This window comes from Diabrotica undecimpunctata, chromosome 6 (assembly GCF_040954645.1).
Source record: "Diabrotica undecimpunctata isolate CICGRU chromosome 6, icDiaUnde3, whole genome shotgun sequence".
Classification (NCBI taxonomy): domain Eukaryota; kingdom Metazoa; phylum Arthropoda; class Insecta; order Coleoptera; family Chrysomelidae; genus Diabrotica; species Diabrotica undecimpunctata.
In genome coordinates, this window is record NC_092808.1 from 24,086,576 (window position 1) to 24,104,844 (window position 18,269).

The 18,269-nt window shown below is 33.7% G+C and overlaps 1 protein-coding gene across 1 annotated transcript; it reads right to left on the reverse strand.

Moving 5' to 3' along the window:
• Positions 1–1,616: 1,616 nt before the first annotated feature.
• Positions 1,617–17,665, reverse strand: LOC140443085 (uncharacterized). The gene is made up of 6 exons (XM_072534150.1): positions 17,594–17,665; positions 14,028–14,176; positions 12,877–12,990; positions 9,431–9,641; positions 1,798–1,871; positions 1,617–1,745 (listed from the first exon to the last, which is right to left on the reverse strand). The coding sequence occupies exons 2-6, from the start codon at positions 14,166–14,168 to the stop codon at positions 1,617–1,619; spliced, it is 669 nt and encodes a 222-aa protein (XP_072390251.1). The 5' UTR covers positions 14,169–14,176; positions 17,594–17,665.
• Between the last annotated feature and the right edge of the window lie 604 nt (positions 17,666–18,269).

An 18,269-nucleotide genomic window follows, 5' to 3' on the forward strand; every position in this document is an offset into this window, starting at 1 on the left:
TAGGCTTTATTTCCACATTTAATAGCTACTTTGTTTTCTTTGTATAGTGCTTTAACTGCTTTTATTAGTGTTTGTCGGATTCCGAGATCATTCATTGCTTCCCATAATTTGACTCTAGGTATTGAGTCATATGCTTTCTTTAGATCAACAAAGGCCAGGCTCTTTTGACAGGCTCTTTATGAATAATTAAAATGCGTCATTCCCCGCGTCATGTAGAGCAGCTTTTAGTTGCCATGTTAATCTATTGTATATATTTTTATCTAAAGGATTGCGACTTATCTGCGAAGGGCTCCTGGCTCTTCTTTTTTGTGCAAGAAGACGTTTTATGCTGGTATGTTCGAGACATTTTGTTCTTTGTCGTTCTTAGGGGGAAAACAAAAATGTAGCTAACAATCAAAATTATATCAGAATATATAGAGAAACAATGGAGAAAGTACAATATTATACAAATATTTGGGCTGTTGTGTGAATAAAAAGAGGGACTTATCCCAGGAAATGAAAAGCACTGTAGAGCAAGCCAGATCGACATTTGAAAAGATGAAACATAGTGTAAGAAAATTAAAGCTTTCGAAATGTGGACGTACAGCCGATTATTAGGGACATCGTCGATATAGAGAGTGACGAATGAAACAGTTTTAGGTCTGAACAAAAAAAGAGAGTCCATCCAATTCTGTGGTTGGCTTTATACCATGAATCACAAAAGTTTTATTTAAAAATCCTTTATAAAAGGTATATATTTAATAAGACCCTTTCGGGCTGCATCACAGAACATTTTCGGACTAAAAAGTCCTTCATCAGTGTATTATTACTAGTTATACATGAGTCAAGCCATTAAATATCTGGGTAAAAACCCTTAAAAAGTTACAAAATGCATTATGTGTTACATTTTTGTTGAAAAAATGGTGTGTGTTATTGTGAGTCATGTTGCCATGCTCGGTATCTGTTAAATACTTTAACATCACAATATCTTTTCAACAAAAATGTAACACAATAAATTTTGTAACTTTTTAACGGTTTTTACCCAGATATTTATTCATTTGGCTCATGTATATCTGGTAATAATACACTTTTTAGTCTTTTATACTTTTAATAATACAGACTTTTTAGTCCGAAAATGTTCTATGATGTAGCCCGAAAGGGCCTTTTTAATTATATACCTTTTATAAACGATTATTAAATAAAACTTAAAGAAAGAGAGTTTTCTGAACATCGTTAAAGAGAAAAAATTAGAGTACTCTACTCACGTGATGAGAAATCGTAAATATCACAAAAAAAAATTTATGTTTCACATAAAATAAAGAGACATTGGCTGAAAAGAATATCGTTTATTACTTTATCGTTAGAATAACTTTGTTTATTTGTCTAAAAAAAGATCACATTATAATAATATAAACCGTAGGTATAGCTGAAAAAATTACCAACTAAAAAAAATGTGTAAACAACACACAGCAAAATAAAAATAAATCTACTGATAGCCGATATCCAAAACAGATACGCACTGCATGAATAAGATTGACAACTGGGAAAACACAACAATAACAACTAAACATATTGTAAAATACTAAATACTATACTATACTATCAACAAAAACATAAATTATATTCAAAACAAAAAATTATATTATGGAGGCTACACGAAGAGTGTAGCATACCATTGAATGTAAAAACTGATGACCTATTGCGTTAGGTTTTCTCCAAAGCTTTCCACCAGGTCCAGGTCCTCCCCAAGGAGAAGCTTTCAAAAACTTCAAAAAAGTTTATACATACAAAATGTATTTCCATAATGTATCAACTTACTTGTTCCTGGTGAAAGTGCACCGATTCTTTCTTTTCTTGTTTTTCCTTCTGCTTCTTTTCTTCTACCAGCTTATCTACAAATATCGAATTTGTAAAACATATATTATTTACTAAAACGCACCTATTTGACAAAATGATTGCCAGCGTCGCAAGTTGAACTAAACATTTATGATTTAACATGTAAATAAACAGTATGATTTAAAATAGGATGGATAGAGAATATAATATTATGTTATATCGGTAAAACATTTTTAAGTGACTTGAATAGGAAAGATAGTCCACAGCTTTTACCACTATTACCAAACTTTTAAATTCATTTTACATTTGTGTTTCAGTAAATATAGTCCATTTCCATCATATTGATAGCACATTATGTATGCAAATCCCTAAACTGTTGATACGGGTGACTCAATGAAAAATAGATATTTGTCAACAAGTTTACAGAAGTATATAGGAAAACAATTTTAAATTGAGTATGACCACCAGGTATAAAGGTTGAAGCAGAATAGAATACAATAGTTTTGAGGGTTACTAATCCCTAAATAAAGTTGCCAGTGTCGGAGTGATGGAGATTAACAGGTACTAATCAATTTGCAAGAAATGTAAGATGTTTATTTTATTTTATTGGTTATATATAAAATAATTTGTGGTCGTAACAGGGGCCGATTTGTAAAAAAATGAATATTATTTTAATCAAATTCCATTTCAGATTCACTGCTTTCTTCAGAATCTAAGGAATCTTCAACTCCAATGTTAATTATTACCGGTTCCAGCATTGCATCAGTCATATTATCCAAATTCCACATTTTATTTTCTTCCTTGTGAGCATGACTAACAGCATTTTTCCAATTTTCTGCAGTTACTTTTGATAAGGAATGTTCTAATAATTGTTGTAAGTCTTCTAATTTAACAGTTTTGTTGTTGCGACCGACTTCACCCTTTACTTGAGACCATATATTTTCTATCGGATTCAGATCACAGTGGTATGGGGGTAAACGTAAAAGAATTACATCACGGTTTAATGCCATTTCATCAATTATATATTTTTTATAAGCTGCTTTATGTTGCCTTACAATAGGTAATAACTTCTTTTTTGTCGAATTCTCCTTGTACTCAATTGCGTGTTTATCCAACCATTCGATTATCTCTCCTTTTTTCCATGCCTTTGTTGACAATTTTTCTGCTAGTCTTGAACGGTAACTAGCATTATCCATGACTATGACAGAATTTTTTGGAATTAAATCCAACATTTGCTCAAAATATTCTTCGAAAACGTCAGCAGTCATTTCCTCGTGGTAATCTTTGGTTGATTTTGAGGCAAAACTTAATAATCCACCATTGACAAAACCGTATTCGTTTCCAATATGGGTTATTATGAGTCTGCGTCCTTTTCCAACGGGAATATGGTTTATTCCAGTAGATACACCTTCGATGAATGCCTGACGGGAACTTTTCACATTTGTATCAACTCATAGATATGGTACAGTATGACCTTCATTTAGCCAAGTCTCGTCCAAATAAAAAATTGTTTTCCCTTCTCGGTACTTTTTAATAGTTCTTAGATAATCTCGTCTCCAACATACAATGTAATCTTTTTCAAATAAAACGGATTATCTTCTATTCTTTTGCCAACGAAATCCCATCTCTTTCAATAGTCCCCATAATTTCTTGTTGCTTATGATTGGTAACTCTTCGTTTTCTCTAATTAATGTTTTTATTTTGTCCAATGTTGGAAATTCTTTGTTAAAAAAAATGAGTGGACTTATCATGTTTTGATGTATTTCTTCAATTTCCAAGGGTTTACTCCCTCCACTCATCTTGGGAGATGCAACAGTTCCTCCTTTTCTTTCTTTTAGGAATCTATAAATTGTTGCTTCTCCAACCCCTGTCATATTTGAACACATGTTAACGATTTCACGAACAATACTTAAAAGGCGTTGATGTACAAGTGCATCGTGTACATTTAATATTATATTTTTCTCTCTTAGGCTGAAGGCACCTTCAAAACTACACTTAACCGGGATAAAACCTGTTGTCGACGTCATTTTTAGATGCAAATAACAAAATATCGACACCAAAAACGTAGGTAGGTAAGACATGAACAATGTACATCTACAAACTAAATGGAAGATGCAAACAATTTCTAATTTATATTATTGGCGTAAGCCTAAATGTGGCATAAAAACTACTTAAACTATCATTAGTGAAGCGTTATCAGTAATTCCAGGTAATCGTTCAAAGAAGGTATTCTTTTTGTGTCAGGCGATAACTTGTATAAAAAACAATAATCACCTTTAAATTACTGTTTACATTAATTTATTTCGTGAAACATTGAATTCTCTCGTTAATCACCCGTGTATAATTAACAATAATCGTGTGGCATATATACCGACGTTTTTTACGCACAAAAAAGGTATAGTGAGATTAGTGGACACTTATTTTACAGAAGATTTTTTAAAAGATAATGAATTGTTGACGGCATCTTAAAATATTAATTTTTTTTATTTATTTCAAAACAAGTATAGGGTGACGCCTATGGTTTTTTGACCTGTTGAGGATTTGCATACATAATGTGCTATCAATATGATGGAAAAGGACTATAACAAGATGTGTTGCTACAAACCATAATGAGGGGAAAAATACAGGGAATACGAAGTATTGGGTGAAGACGCATTTCCTGGCTCAACAATCTGAGAAAGTGGTATAATTGCAGTTCCGTCGACTTGTTCAGAGCTGCAATCTCAAAAGTGAAAATAGCTGTGATGATTACCAACCTCCTTAGAGGAGACAGTACCTAAAGAAGAAATAACAAGATACTTGATTAACTTCCTAATTTTACCTATATAATAATTGTAATAGATAAATATATTTTAATATAATTACAAGGTTATTTACCGTCCTGTAAAACTACATCAATTGCTAAATACTGTGGCAATAATTTCATAGTGATAAAATTATATTATGTAAACACCTCAGTCAAAAGCTACAAGTTGATGGCCTTTTTGGTGAATTGTTGTTTTATTTGTTAGCTTATAAATGAGGGTTAAACTCTTTGTTGTATGTAGTCGATTAGAATATTTACCTCAGACAAGCACCTGTATTGGATTTTGAAGTTACGTTAAGTATATTTATTTTGAGCTACCAATAAATCATTTATTCTATAATATTCGACTTCGAATTATTTCACATCGTCAATCGAGAAGTTCAGTTCGATGAAGATATACAAAGGGATTTAAAAGAAGAGGTACAAAAAATAGACGCATTAATAATGTAAGTCTCCGTAGAGAATGAACAAAATGCACTAGAAAAAGGACTAATAGAAAGATTTTACATAATGAGAAAGAGAAAAATTGTGCGCTTAATTATAAGAGAAAATAAAAAATTAGAAGCAGAAGGATTCAAGAAAAAAAAATACAGTATTGCCCAAAATAAACAGTATTGAAACTGAAACATAGATGTCTCTTTGTGCGCGCTGTCGTATTCAAATTAATTAGTATAGACCTGTCAAGTAATCCTTAAACAATTAATTATTAAGGCCTAATTGTTAAAAATGGTGTTAAGTACAGAGAAGAAAGTGTTTCTTGTGGAGCATTATTTTAGCTCATTCGGAATCGGCCGACGTAATAGTGCAAGTCTGCAATACGTATGTAATCAATTTACACAACGGTTTAATAAACGTTCTCCAAGTAATGCTGTAATTTTGAAGTTTGTTGAAAAGTTTAGAAATACGGGTAATGTATTGTGCCAACGAAAAGGAAACCCAGGGCGTCCCAGGACAGTTAACAATAACGATAACCATGAACGTGTTTTTGAGCGAATCTTGTAAAATCCTAAGCCAGCCAGACAAGAACAGCGTTGCATCTTGGCTTAAAACGAACTTCCTTGCAAAGAATCCCGAAGGAGCTGCGTGCATTTTTGTATGTGATTCATGTACATCAACAATTACACCCCAGGGATTATCACAGTAGAATGGAATATTGTGCCAGAATTCTTGCATTACAGTATGAAAATCCTGAATTTTTTAAAAATGTATGGTTTTCAGACGAAGCACATTTTCATTTGTCAGGCCATGTAAATCGTCGTACAAATCGATTTCTGGGCTTTGCCAGACCAGATGAAGTTTCTTTACATAGCGCAAAAGTGAGTGTCTGGTGTGCAGTTTCGAGACACTGAATTATTGGTCCATACTTTATCGCAGAAATGGTAGGCAAGTCACACTTAATCAACAGAGGTACATACAAATTTTAACACACTTTATCCCTGATCTACATCAATTTTGTCATGCACGTAATTTGGCATTTCGAGACAAATTTTTCCAGCAGGATGGGGCAACTTGCCATACTGCTGTCGCAGTTCGTCAATTTCTTCAGGGACATTTTCCAAACAAATTCATTTCACGATTTACTGACTTCCCCTATCCTGCACATTCTCCAGACTTAACATCTCCAGACGCATACATTTGGGATATCGCTTAAACTGCCGTTTTTAAACGGGCACCTCAAACCATCAATGAGTTAAAGGATGCCGTTAGAGCCTTCTTCGCGGACTTGAGACAACCTTTATTCCGTAACATTACGAGAAATCTGGAATATCGGTATGAATTTCGTCTTGAGAGAGGAGGAGCTCATTTAGAACATGTTATAAAGTGTCAATATGTATTTTTTTAAACAATAAAATAATTAAAAGTTCAATACTGTTTATTTTGGGCTATACTGTAGTATTGTCTTAACAGAAAATACCCACATTTGGGGGTTAATATGAATCATGAGTAACATTCCATGATTTGTTTAAATGTTTGATATACAGTGTGTTACAATGGGCTATATCTCACGAAAAAAAGCTCATATCGAAAAATACTTGAAACCGTTTCTAGGATAGTAAGGGGGACTAAAATGACATGAAAGAAAACTCACCCCCATCAACCTCCTAGACCCCAATCACAACAACCAAAAAAGTTTAAATTGCAAATGCCTACTTGTGATACATCATTGAAAAGCCTAAAAAATGCTATCCAATGGTATAAATAATAATTCTACAGGGTGAAGCAATAATTGTGAAACTTTAGCTTAAATGGAAAATTTAATGAGGATTTTGTTGATTCTGTTGATGACATGGTAATGGTGTTAATATCAGCCGGCTTACTGAGACTTTTGTATTTGTAATGCAATCTCTTGGACTATTATTTTTAATGATAAGTGCCCGTCGGAATTTTTTCCTGTTAAATAAAAACTTAATTTGCCGTTTTTGAAAAACAAGTTGAAAACATCTGTTTTTTGGGTTCTGTCAGATTCAATAATTTTTGGTTTATTTGAGATTTGTAAATGTCATTAGCTTTCATCATTTGTACGATCGGTACTGTCATTCAGCTGCAGTTGTCACGATGGTTTACAGTATGTACACCTGAACGCGTGGACATCATTTTCATATTTGCTTCCCAGAACCAGTGTTATTTACGAACAGCTCAAATATTTCATGAAAGGCATCCGGACAAAAATGTAAGTCACGTGTACCTCTGCGATTTAGTTGAAAAGTTTAGAGAAACGGGATCAGTGCAAAATAAAAAAAGTTATGCCCCAAGATTACTGAATGAAGCATCCCAAATTGAGGTCCTTGGAAATTTTGCAATAAAGCCTACTGCATCAACACGACAAATATCTGCAATGACAGGACTTTCACATGAGTTTCACGGTTAGAAACGTGTTAAAATTACATATGTTTCACCCGTACAAAACACAAATTCTTCAAGAACTAGGCGATGATGATCCAGACCGACGAATTGAGTTTTGTGAACTCATGACTGAAAGAATTCTCGTTGAGAATGTTAAAAAATATTTGTTTCACTGATGAATATACTTTTATGCTGAATGGTAATGTAAATAAACAAAACTGTCGGTACGAGAGCGAACCCGCATCGATTCAGAGAAGGTCACACTCAATGTCTTGAAAAACTGAATGTTTGGGCAGAAATATTAGGCGATGCTATAATTGGCCCCTTGTTCATACCAGGTGTAGAAAAAGGGTGTACATTATATGTACATAATATGTGTACATATTATGTGAAATTATTAAATTATGAATATAATTTCAGTTAATGAGGACTGTAGCAAAGCAGATCATAGCAAATTAAGTTTATACAAAGTTTTACCAATTCTTCTTCTGCACACACACTCGCGGTATTTACATGCTTTTGTCGTTCTTCGTACGGGGAATCTGTACAGGTACCGGTTTCTGAACGCGTGTCTCGCGGTACTAACACTGAGATCACGTGATATAACACATTTGCGTCTGTACACGATATAAAACAGTATTTGCGGTATTGTTCGCGTAACTATAAGCGGGAGAGAGAATTAGAGTAGAGAGAACACCCCTGTCACCAACGACAGTCAATAGGGAAGAAGAGCGTATGTCCTCAGCGATAGACCACAGGCAAGAGAGAGGTCGTTCTTGTTTGCTATCTTACAACTGTCTGTATTTTTAATGGAGTGGGGTTGAAATGTGAGTAGGAAAGATTGAGGAATGGGGAATAATTGTAAAATTGTGGTAGAATGAGAGCAATACAGCGAAAAAATGACATGATTTTTCGCATGTGAAAAAATTGGACAACAGGCAATTTAAGTAGCGACATTTGTCTCGTTATCCTGGAAAACACCATCGAACCTTTAATTGTGCATGAATTAGAGAACCAAAGGACGATCAAGGCAACCTAGCTCTAGATGAAGATTTGCTGCACTTCCAACAAAATGGAGCACCTCCTCAGTATGCAGCCCAAGTTAGTCACTGATTGTATACTAATTATCCGACCAAATGGATTGAAAGGAGAGGTCCTAATGAGTGGCCACCGAGGTCACCAGACTTACCGCCACCTGACTTTTTTCTATGGGGTTACAAGTATCGATTCGCGCTAGAGGAGATGAAAGACCGACAGGTTAAAAATAACAAGCGTTGCCGCAGGAGAGAAATGAGTTCTCTTAGAGCATTGATCTGGACCGAACTCCACTGGCTCCTGTGTGTTGAGCGAAGGCCAACCTATTCTGCTAGAGTGTTGATATAGTGGCAGCTCCTTATTGGTTTTAGAGTGTTAACTTGAGCCAGAAATGTTCCGTGGTGAAGTGTTGATTAGTCTTTTTCCGATCTTTGGCGGATCGAGTTTGATCGATCCGTCTACCTCTAACCCATCATTTCTTTTCTTTAGCGTGTGTGTATTAATACACCGTATTTTTGTTTGGATTTTTTTGAAATTAATAATTGTATTTTATTTTTAACATGTATTAAACAGGTCGATACCGTCGTCGCGAAAATTGACAATTAAATTTCGTACATATTATCTCGGATAAAATGTCATTGTGTTATTTATTTATTTGGAATATATCTATATTTATTTTTATTTAAATTAAACTTGAGTTTTACTGAGTCTGCTGTCAATAAGAGCAACTTGTCACAAACTTGTTATAACTGTACTATTACATGAAACTTATTAAAGTTAAAATGACCAAGCAATCATCAATTATCAAAAATAACAAGTGGTTGAAGTTAGAAAAGATATAAAACTTCTAACCTTAATTTCTTAAAACTACAAAAATGTACTTTTTTGTGTTGCTAAAAATATAGTTGCTAATTTTAACTCGTAACTTACCCAATTCCTTTTTATACTCCTCCTGTTGTTGCTTATTCGTTTTATACCTAAGTGTATTATCAACACATTTTCTCAAATCTTTACTGCCAAACTGGAACCGAAGCATTGGATCTTCGCAAGTTCGTGTAATTTTTTTTCCGTCACTAAATATTGGTGCTCCCCCTCCGCCTGCCTTATTTGTAAATCCCATGCTACCCACGTATCGTTTGTTCTTAAAAATTTAAAAATTATTAATAATTTGATAATATATGGATTTCAATATTTTTTTAAACTGCTTAAATCGTTTACATTCACATAAAGTGAAAAAAAAATGTATAGATAGGGGTATAAAGCGTCTCAAACAGCATCTTTCGCTCAAATATCAACCTCATCTCTACGTGGTTTTCCCTGTGAAATAATAAACAAGACGATTGTAACCAAATATCAACGGAATAACTCTAAATATTTGAATTAAGGAAATGTTATTCCACATATTATTGTTAACCCTCTAACCACTCTACTGCATGAATTATTGCAAACATGAAATAAAGAATTATTTTATGTAGTATGATTTTTATTATGGCATATAAAAGACATTAATACATTTAAAATAACTGTTTGGTTCTATATATAGAAGTTTTTTTTGTAAACTCCTGTATGGATGTCTTGCAGGAGTTTTTCTTGTTCTTTTTGTTGGTGTTAGGGTTGGTCCATAGTTCCTTGATGACTAGGCGTTGAAGTCCCATTTTGTCCTACTGTACGACTTCTCTTTCTTGGTACCGTCTTCCCAGATTTACATACATGTTCAGAAACAGTTTGTTTGAAGTCAAATAATGGCATATAGCAATTTTGTTCATTTTTCTACGCCAGAGTATCCATGCGTTCACAACACGTAGATCCAACATATGAAAAAAAATTCGTTTATACCATTTTCTTGATCTTAGATGGATTCTGTAAAGCCCCAACATCCAGTCTAATTAGTCCACTCCTCCCATCAGTTAATTCAACAGCTTGAGGGCATGGAATCTCTTTGTACGTTTTTTCTTTTTGAAAGTACCTACTTTTTGTGATTCTAGGTTCACTACCAACGTAAGTGACCTAACCTAACCTAACCTAGTGTGGCTTATACCTAAGTATTACGTAGGGCCTCAACCTTTATTGTTAATTTTATTTTATGTAATATAGGTATTACATAGGGTATTAATGTATACTAACAATTTTGTACAATTTTTAACAACGTAACAAATGTTTCATTTATTACAGAACTAACTCAACCAGAACTTAACTTAAAGATCTTCTTTACGAATGGGATAAAAACCTTTCCGATGAAAAAGACCCCTTGTTTGAACGTCCAAAATCAGATAACCACAATTCTGACTATATAAATTCTTCAGGTAACTCGGATACCTCAGAAGAAACCTCAGAGATTCTCTCAGAGTCAGTATTATCACTCTCATCGTCGCTAACACAAGAAGCATGTACGTCTCGTAGATCTGTCAGAGTAGGTTGTAGTCGTGATGCCAGAACAAGAGTAAGACGTAGTGGACTCCAGTAACACTACCAGTTTAAACTGTTGCATGAACCGGTAATTTCTCTCCCCTAGAAATACCCCTTTACCAGCCAAGCTATAAAGATGTGGATTGTCGTTTATGGACTCCTGAAAATTTTTTTAAGCAATATATTGATGACCATGACCATTATGAGGAAACCATGACTGTAGCAACAAATAGAACATACATTGAAAGAACAGGAACAGAGCTGAAATTGGCAAGTAAAGAGTTAAAAACATTTATTGATGTCCTATTCGTTATGAGTGCTATAGAGCTCCCGAAAATTAGAATGTATTGGTCGAAAAAGTATGGTGTACCAGTCGTCAAAAATGCTATAATGCGAACCCGATTTTTTATAATCAGAACATCTCTAGAGGTTGTTTTTGATGATGAAATCGATGATCAACAAAGAGTAAACAAAATTTGGAAAGTCTTACTTCCGTTTAACAGTATATTAAATGGTTGTCATGCTCAAATAAGATCTGATGATATAAGTATAGATGAAATGATAATAGCTTTCACCGGTTATTGCGGAATTCGTTAATACTGCCCAGGAAAACCAAATCCTGTTGGTATTAAGATTGTTGTACTTGTCAATCTCAATGGGTTAGTATGCAATATGATAGTATATCAGGGTGATTTAACATTCTCAGAGCTTACAGCACAGAAATATGGTTTGGGTGAATCAGCAATTCTTAGTTTGTGTGAAAGTCGTGTTCCTGGTCATCACATTTACTTCGATTGCTATTTTATGACAATAAAACTTGCTGATGTATTACTAGAAAAAGGTTTCCATGCAACAGGCACGATTGTAAACAAGAGAGTCCCTCGGAATTGTATCTTTTAACCAGAAAAACTGTTCATGAAAAATCCAAGAGGTACATCTGAAACGAAGGTTCGAGGTGATGGAAGCATTGTCATAACTCGCTGATTAGACAACAAACCTGTTTCTGTCAACTTACCGTGCTGCTAACAACCCAGATCAATGCAGAAGATGGTCAAAACGTAAAAATGAATACGAAATGTTTAATAAACCTGAGGTGATTAAGAACTTCAATCAGTTTATGGGTAGAGTTGACCTTATTGACAGAATGTTGGTAGTTTGTCCGGCACGAACACGTACAAAAAAGTAGACCATTTTATCAGCCACATACTAGATTTAGCAGTTTGCAACTCTTGGTATCAACCCATAACTGCCGAAGTTAAACGTCCTTATAGGGCTGAACATTTAGTGGACTATGCTGATAAACAAAATAGATGCAGAAAGGTCAATTGTAAAAATACTACAACTGTATTTTGTATCAAATGTAAGATATTTTTATGTAGTACAAGGGAACGAAATTGTTTTTTACAGTTTCATACCAAAAAAAGTTCTAATACATTATTCTGTGTATAAAAATAATGTTTCTTTCTTATGTTTAAGTTTATTTTGGTAACAGATGGACCCAATGTCATGAGAAAAGTCAGATTTTCCACTGCATATTTTTTTTGTCATTTTTTGTTTTAAGTAGCAATCAAATAAACGGGTAAAAACCAAAAACGTTTGAAAACATTTAAAAAAATACTCTGGGTCTCAGAGAGTTGCAAACCAGACGCCAATACAACATTTTTATACAGGGTGATGCTTAGCAATTCCAATTAGACATTTTAGAGACGCTGAACATAATGAATATCTGAAAATTTATGATGAGTGCTTTTTAGATAAAATAATATGCTTATTTAATCTAAAAAATCCTACACTAGCATGAATAGTAAGATTCAAAAATAAAAAAAAATGGGTTAATTAAAATTACAAACAAGGAAGAGATTGTTTTTGATTTTATAGCTTATATATAAGTTATTTTTAAATAGGTGAAATAGACTTATCAAAATACCACTCATTATTCAAAAAAATATTTAGTGCATCGTGAAACTTACATTTAAATAATCTTTATTAGGAAAGAGCTCTTCAAGTCTAAGATTTCGTAATCCTCTAGGTCTAGCATCAGTACCCTTCCCCCAAGGCCAGTATGTATCCATCATTTGTCGTATCTAAAAAATAATATTAAAAATATTTAGGTTATGTTCTTGATTTAAAATGTATAGAATATAAAAACAGAACGCCATCATATACATTTAAAAACAATTTTAAATCAATTTCTATCTTTGATGCCATATCCAATTTAGACATTTATTTGAGTGTTACATAAGGAACCTACAGTTTAACATCCATCCTAAACTGCTTAACAAATAGCGATTTTGAGCATTTGTACTTCTTACCTTATGCTTTATATATAAAGCAAATGTCTATTACCATCCATAGTGTCATGTGATATGTTATATGTCGCTATACGTTCATTAATAACGAAGATAATGTATAGTGCTTTTTTGGTAGTATCTTTGTTTGTTTTTTCTATCTGAATATATTCTTTAGATCCTCCCCTTTCATTTGCTATGTCGCATGTTAGGATTCGATCAGTTGCTTATTTTGTACTCAGCCAGAGGCTTTCTTCAAGTCGATAAATAAAAATTTGTCTTATAGCAAAACTATTTTTATCTATAGTGCCCTATGATATGACGTATGTCGCTATAGGTTCATTATTAATGAAGATACTGTGTAGTGCCCTTTTCGTAGCCGCCTTGTTTGTTGTTTCTATCTGAATTTATTCGCTATATCCTCCCCTTTCATTTGCTATGTCGCATGTTAGGATTTGTTCAGTTGTTTATTTTGTACTCAGTCAGAGGCTTTCTTTAAGTCATTCAATCAAAATTTGTCTTTTAGTTAAACTATTTATATTATTTTTATATAAAATTTTAAATTTAAAAATATAGGGTGTTCCATTTAAAAAAAAGGAAATAAAAAATTTTCTTTATTTATAGGAACCATTCAACAAAAGAGATAAACTTTTTTTCGGTAGTAACAGGCTACACAAAATATTTTAAAACAATTCTAATGGATTGTTATGTCCATAACAACAAAAAATGCAAAAAACCTTAATTTGTTAGTTGACTCAGTATACTTAGGAGGCGTCGATGTAGCACCCTGATCATGCAAATAAAAATTTGCGAAACCTTGATAGATTACTTACCTCTCTTTGTTCCTGTAATTTTCTTCTAAGCTCAAACTCTCTTTGTTTTTTCCAAAGATCCATTCCTTCCCTAATAACACGTTCCTCAAAAGCTTTTCGTTCCATTTTTCTACTTGTTTGGACGGATTCGTCGACCAGCATCGCTAAAACTGTTAAACATAAGATTTTATAATGATAGAAATTCATTTATAAATTAAATCGAATTTGTCGCTTGCCGAATTGTCATCTACACTCACTCCACTCGATTTATTTTAACTTCCTCCTATTTTCTTGTATCTCTCTCCAATTTTTGACTCCCTCTTGACGATCCTTATCGGTATCCTGAGCTCGATGGAGATATTGTTACTCAGCGTCACGGTTTCTTTTACTGGCGGCTTTCTCAAGAGTTTGTGCACTTTGATGAGCTTGGAGAAGTACTGCTTCTTGTGCCAACCTTATGTGTCGTTTTTCCTTAATCTCCAGTTCTCGATGTGAAAGAAGTCGCACAAAGTCACTCTCTTCTACTGGCGCCTTCTTCTGGAATTTATTGACATTAGCGTGCCTGCCGAAGTACTTAATGGCAGTCTAGTTGACCTTTAAAGAGTAACGTTCGTGCAAATGGTTAACTCTGGCAATGACGGATTTATATAAACTCGTTGATTGCCTCCAGATGCCTTCCCAAATGTACAACAGTGGAATGTTGTATTATCTATATTGTATGATGAAAAACAAACCCTTCCATTGTAACTCATTTATTGATCTACTTAATAATGAGTAATTCCATAGTTGATATTGGGATTTGGATCACCAAACGCCGTTACTATTTGTTATATATTTGCAGATGTATTTAATGAATTTTACATAATTGCAAAATTTCACGTTACAATGAATCTATTATCCTTGACAAGAAGTTAACATGGAACTCACACTACGCTACTCATGGCGCTACTAACCTTGAATAGAACACGTGTCACATTAGGGTTATTAATGGAATGTCACGAGTCACTAACTCAAAGCTTCAGATGGTAATACCATCATCCTGAGGTTGGTCAAAGGACACAATAGGAATAAAGGCAACAGAATTGCTGACCAATTGGCTAGGAAGGCAGCAGGCCTTATATTCTTAGGACCTGGGGATCTGGTTGGTCAACTGCAACAATCGCGGAAATTGTGTAATGTCACTTCTATACGCAAACCGTGAAAAGATGGGAAAAAGTGTAACGATGTAGACTTGCTAGGGTAACATTAAGTAACCTTGAATTCTTCTTCTTTGAGTACCGTGCCCAAGTTTTAGGCATGGGTAGCTTCCGATTTGCCGATATTGTTCTCGATCTTGCGCGGCATGATAACCTTGAATAGTCAGAATCAAAGAAGTACTTGGGAATAACCAGGAAAAACCTACGCTTGACAGTTGGGTTTTAGCTGGTCATTGTCAACTAATCAAACACCTCCACACACTAGGGCTAGTAGATACACCTCTATTCAGAAAGTGTGAACGAGAAGACGAAGCTGTAGAGCATGTCCTATGTGAACGCCAGGAGTTATCATTATTACGAGAGTAAGCATTCGGCGAGTTCTGGCCCACACCTGCCCACATAAGAGAGATGTCGTCTGGTCCACCTTAACCCACCGAATTTTAAATAATTAATCGACTTTGTTTTATACCTGTAAATAACAATAACAATATTCATGCGCATCTGTTTTTTCTCAATTTTTTATGTATTTATTCTGTTATTTTGGGCAGAAACTACAACTCAAAAAAAATTTAACTATACTAATTTTGTTGACGGCGCTCGAAAAAGAAATTCAGAGGATCTGTTAAACCATTTCCAGTTCCAACTTGAGTTATAAATGGTGTAACACGAATAACGACTTTGTCTTATATACACATATATATTTCAAAAGCGACAGACATAAAAATTACAAGCTATGTTAAATATTATTCCGTCTTATTATATCTTAGTTCACTTTAGTTTTCGATTTTATTTTATTTAGATTCATAGTTGTAATTTATAAGGTTTTGAATAAATTTTAGTATGTACTAGTATATACCCGGCAAATCCGTCGGCTATTGTTGTCGCATTCGCTGCGTCTGTATATGGTTCTGATAAGGACAACATGAACGATTTTGTAATTTACGGTTTTACCCCAAGGTAAAATTATATAGTTCTTAATAATGCCCTCCCCTCTACCAGGGATTTCTGTTAGGCATTTGTAATGTATTTTTAGTAATATCGAATGAAACTCAGTTCTGTAAACATTTAGAGTAAGCAATAAATAGTTCTTTTAAAATTGATTTAATAAAATAATATTTTATAGAATTAAAAGAGTGGAAACAAAAATGCAGAGGCATGGGCGTAGACCTTGGAGAGATTTGCTTGTATACATTGCAGTTTGCTGATGACCAGGTTGTTATAGCAAACGATAAAGATGATCTGGAATACATGGCAAGGAAATTACAAGAAGAATATAGAAAGTGGGGACTAGAAATTAATACAGAAAAAACAAAATACCTACTAATAGGTACCGAACTATCGAACATCACATTAAAAAATAACGAAATCATAATGCCATGCAACCATTACACATACCAAGGAATCGTTTTTGACACAACGGGGAAAGCTGATGAAGAAATAAAGAGAAGAATAACACAATCCAGAAAAACAATGGGTTGTCTATACAGCATACTGTGGAGTCACGAAATAGGAAAAAGAAGAAAACACAATATCTACGAATCTCTTATTAAAAGCAGTCTATTGTACGGAGCGGAAACTTGGCGAATAACCGAAAACAACAGAAGAAAACTGGAGGCAGTAGAAATGGACGCTTTTAGAAGATCAGTAGGAGTGTTACGCAGAGAGAGAATACGTAAGGATGAGATAAGACAGCGAATGGGGGTTGACGGCTCTCTAACAACAGACATAGAAAGAAAACAGCTGATATGGTACGGACACGTCCAGAGGATGGATAACTCAAGACTTCCAAAAATAATTATGCAATGGATACCACCAAACCGCAGAAAGAGAGGAAGACCCAAGAAATCTTGGAGAGAGGGAATAACGAAGGCGATGAGCGCAAGAGATCTTAGAGGGGGCCAATGGGATGATAGAGTGTCATGGAAATTAGGCATCGGACAACGTCGCAAGACGTTTTAAAACCGATTGATATATATATATATATATATATATATATATATATATATATATATATATATATATATATATATATATATATATTAAAGCAAATATAGCCCACGGTAAACTAATCGTGGGTCAAGACATGGTCCTTCAACGAGCCGAATATAACTAGTGGTTTTCGTGTCGTATTTGAAGAACTGAGCTTAGTTATTGTCGAAAAAATAGAAATTTTTATTGTATTGTGATTTATCGCTTTAAATCAAAGTAAAGTGACTGTTAGTGAAGTGTCTCAGGAATAATTTATCGCTATATATATATATATATATATATATATATATATATATATATATATATATATATATATATATATATATATATATATATATATATATATAGATGCAGAATATTTTCTTATTTAATACTCAAGAACCAAAAATAATGTGAACTTACATTGTAACGCCTTTTCACACACAAACAAATCGTAAAAGGGGTCAAACCTTATCAATGAACCACTATTGTAAAGCGAACTACTGAAAATGGCAAAATTCCTTCGGTACGGAGTTTCAGTAACCTAATAATAAGTTCAGCCGGTGTCTGACACGGCTGAGGGCAAAAAGGGTGAATATCAACTCCCTCTGGCCCACTAATATTCTGTCCTATTGGTATACCTTTCGTGATGACATCGAATATGCAAAAGGATATATATAAATTTAGCAAGAAAAATATTCATAGATGATATGCGAGAGTATAAACTGGAACATTCGGTTGAATCAATAATTTTTGCATGCTAATTCAATGGGAACTTTATTATGTTTCACATTTGTCTTTATTGGAAAATAAGGCAAACAGCGACTTTAACGATTTTAACAATGCTGTTTTTCTGTTTATTTACGATTACAATCTAGTACTAAATGACCAATAAGCAATTTTAATCCTAAATTACTAAAGTTACATTAAATCAAGAGTTAACCCTATCTCTTAACCCTTTGAAGACCAATTTTTATTAAATTAAAAAAAAAACACGATTTTTGTGAAATTTTTAGCAAAAAATTAAATCAGAAATAAAAACCAGGTAGCACTTCTTTCTTCCTATAGTTTTGCATCTAGCGTTGAAAAAAATTTTTGT

What these genes read in the sequence shown, in the direction of transcription:
- LOC140443085 (XM_072534150.1), bottom strand. Translation starts at nt 14,168, where the DNA reads ATGCTGGTCGACGAATCCGTCCAAACAAGTAGAAAAATGGAACGAAAA. An exon ending in AATTACAGGAACAAAGAGAG is followed by an intron (nt 12,991 to 14,027) that starts GTAAGTAATCTA and finishes ATTATTTTTTAG; the next exon opens with ATACGACAAATGATGGATAC. An exon ending in TGCACTTTCACCAGGAACAA is followed by an intron (nt 1,746 to 1,797) that starts GTAAGTTGATAC and finishes ACTTTTTTGAAG; the next exon opens with TTTTTGAAAGCTTCTCCTTG.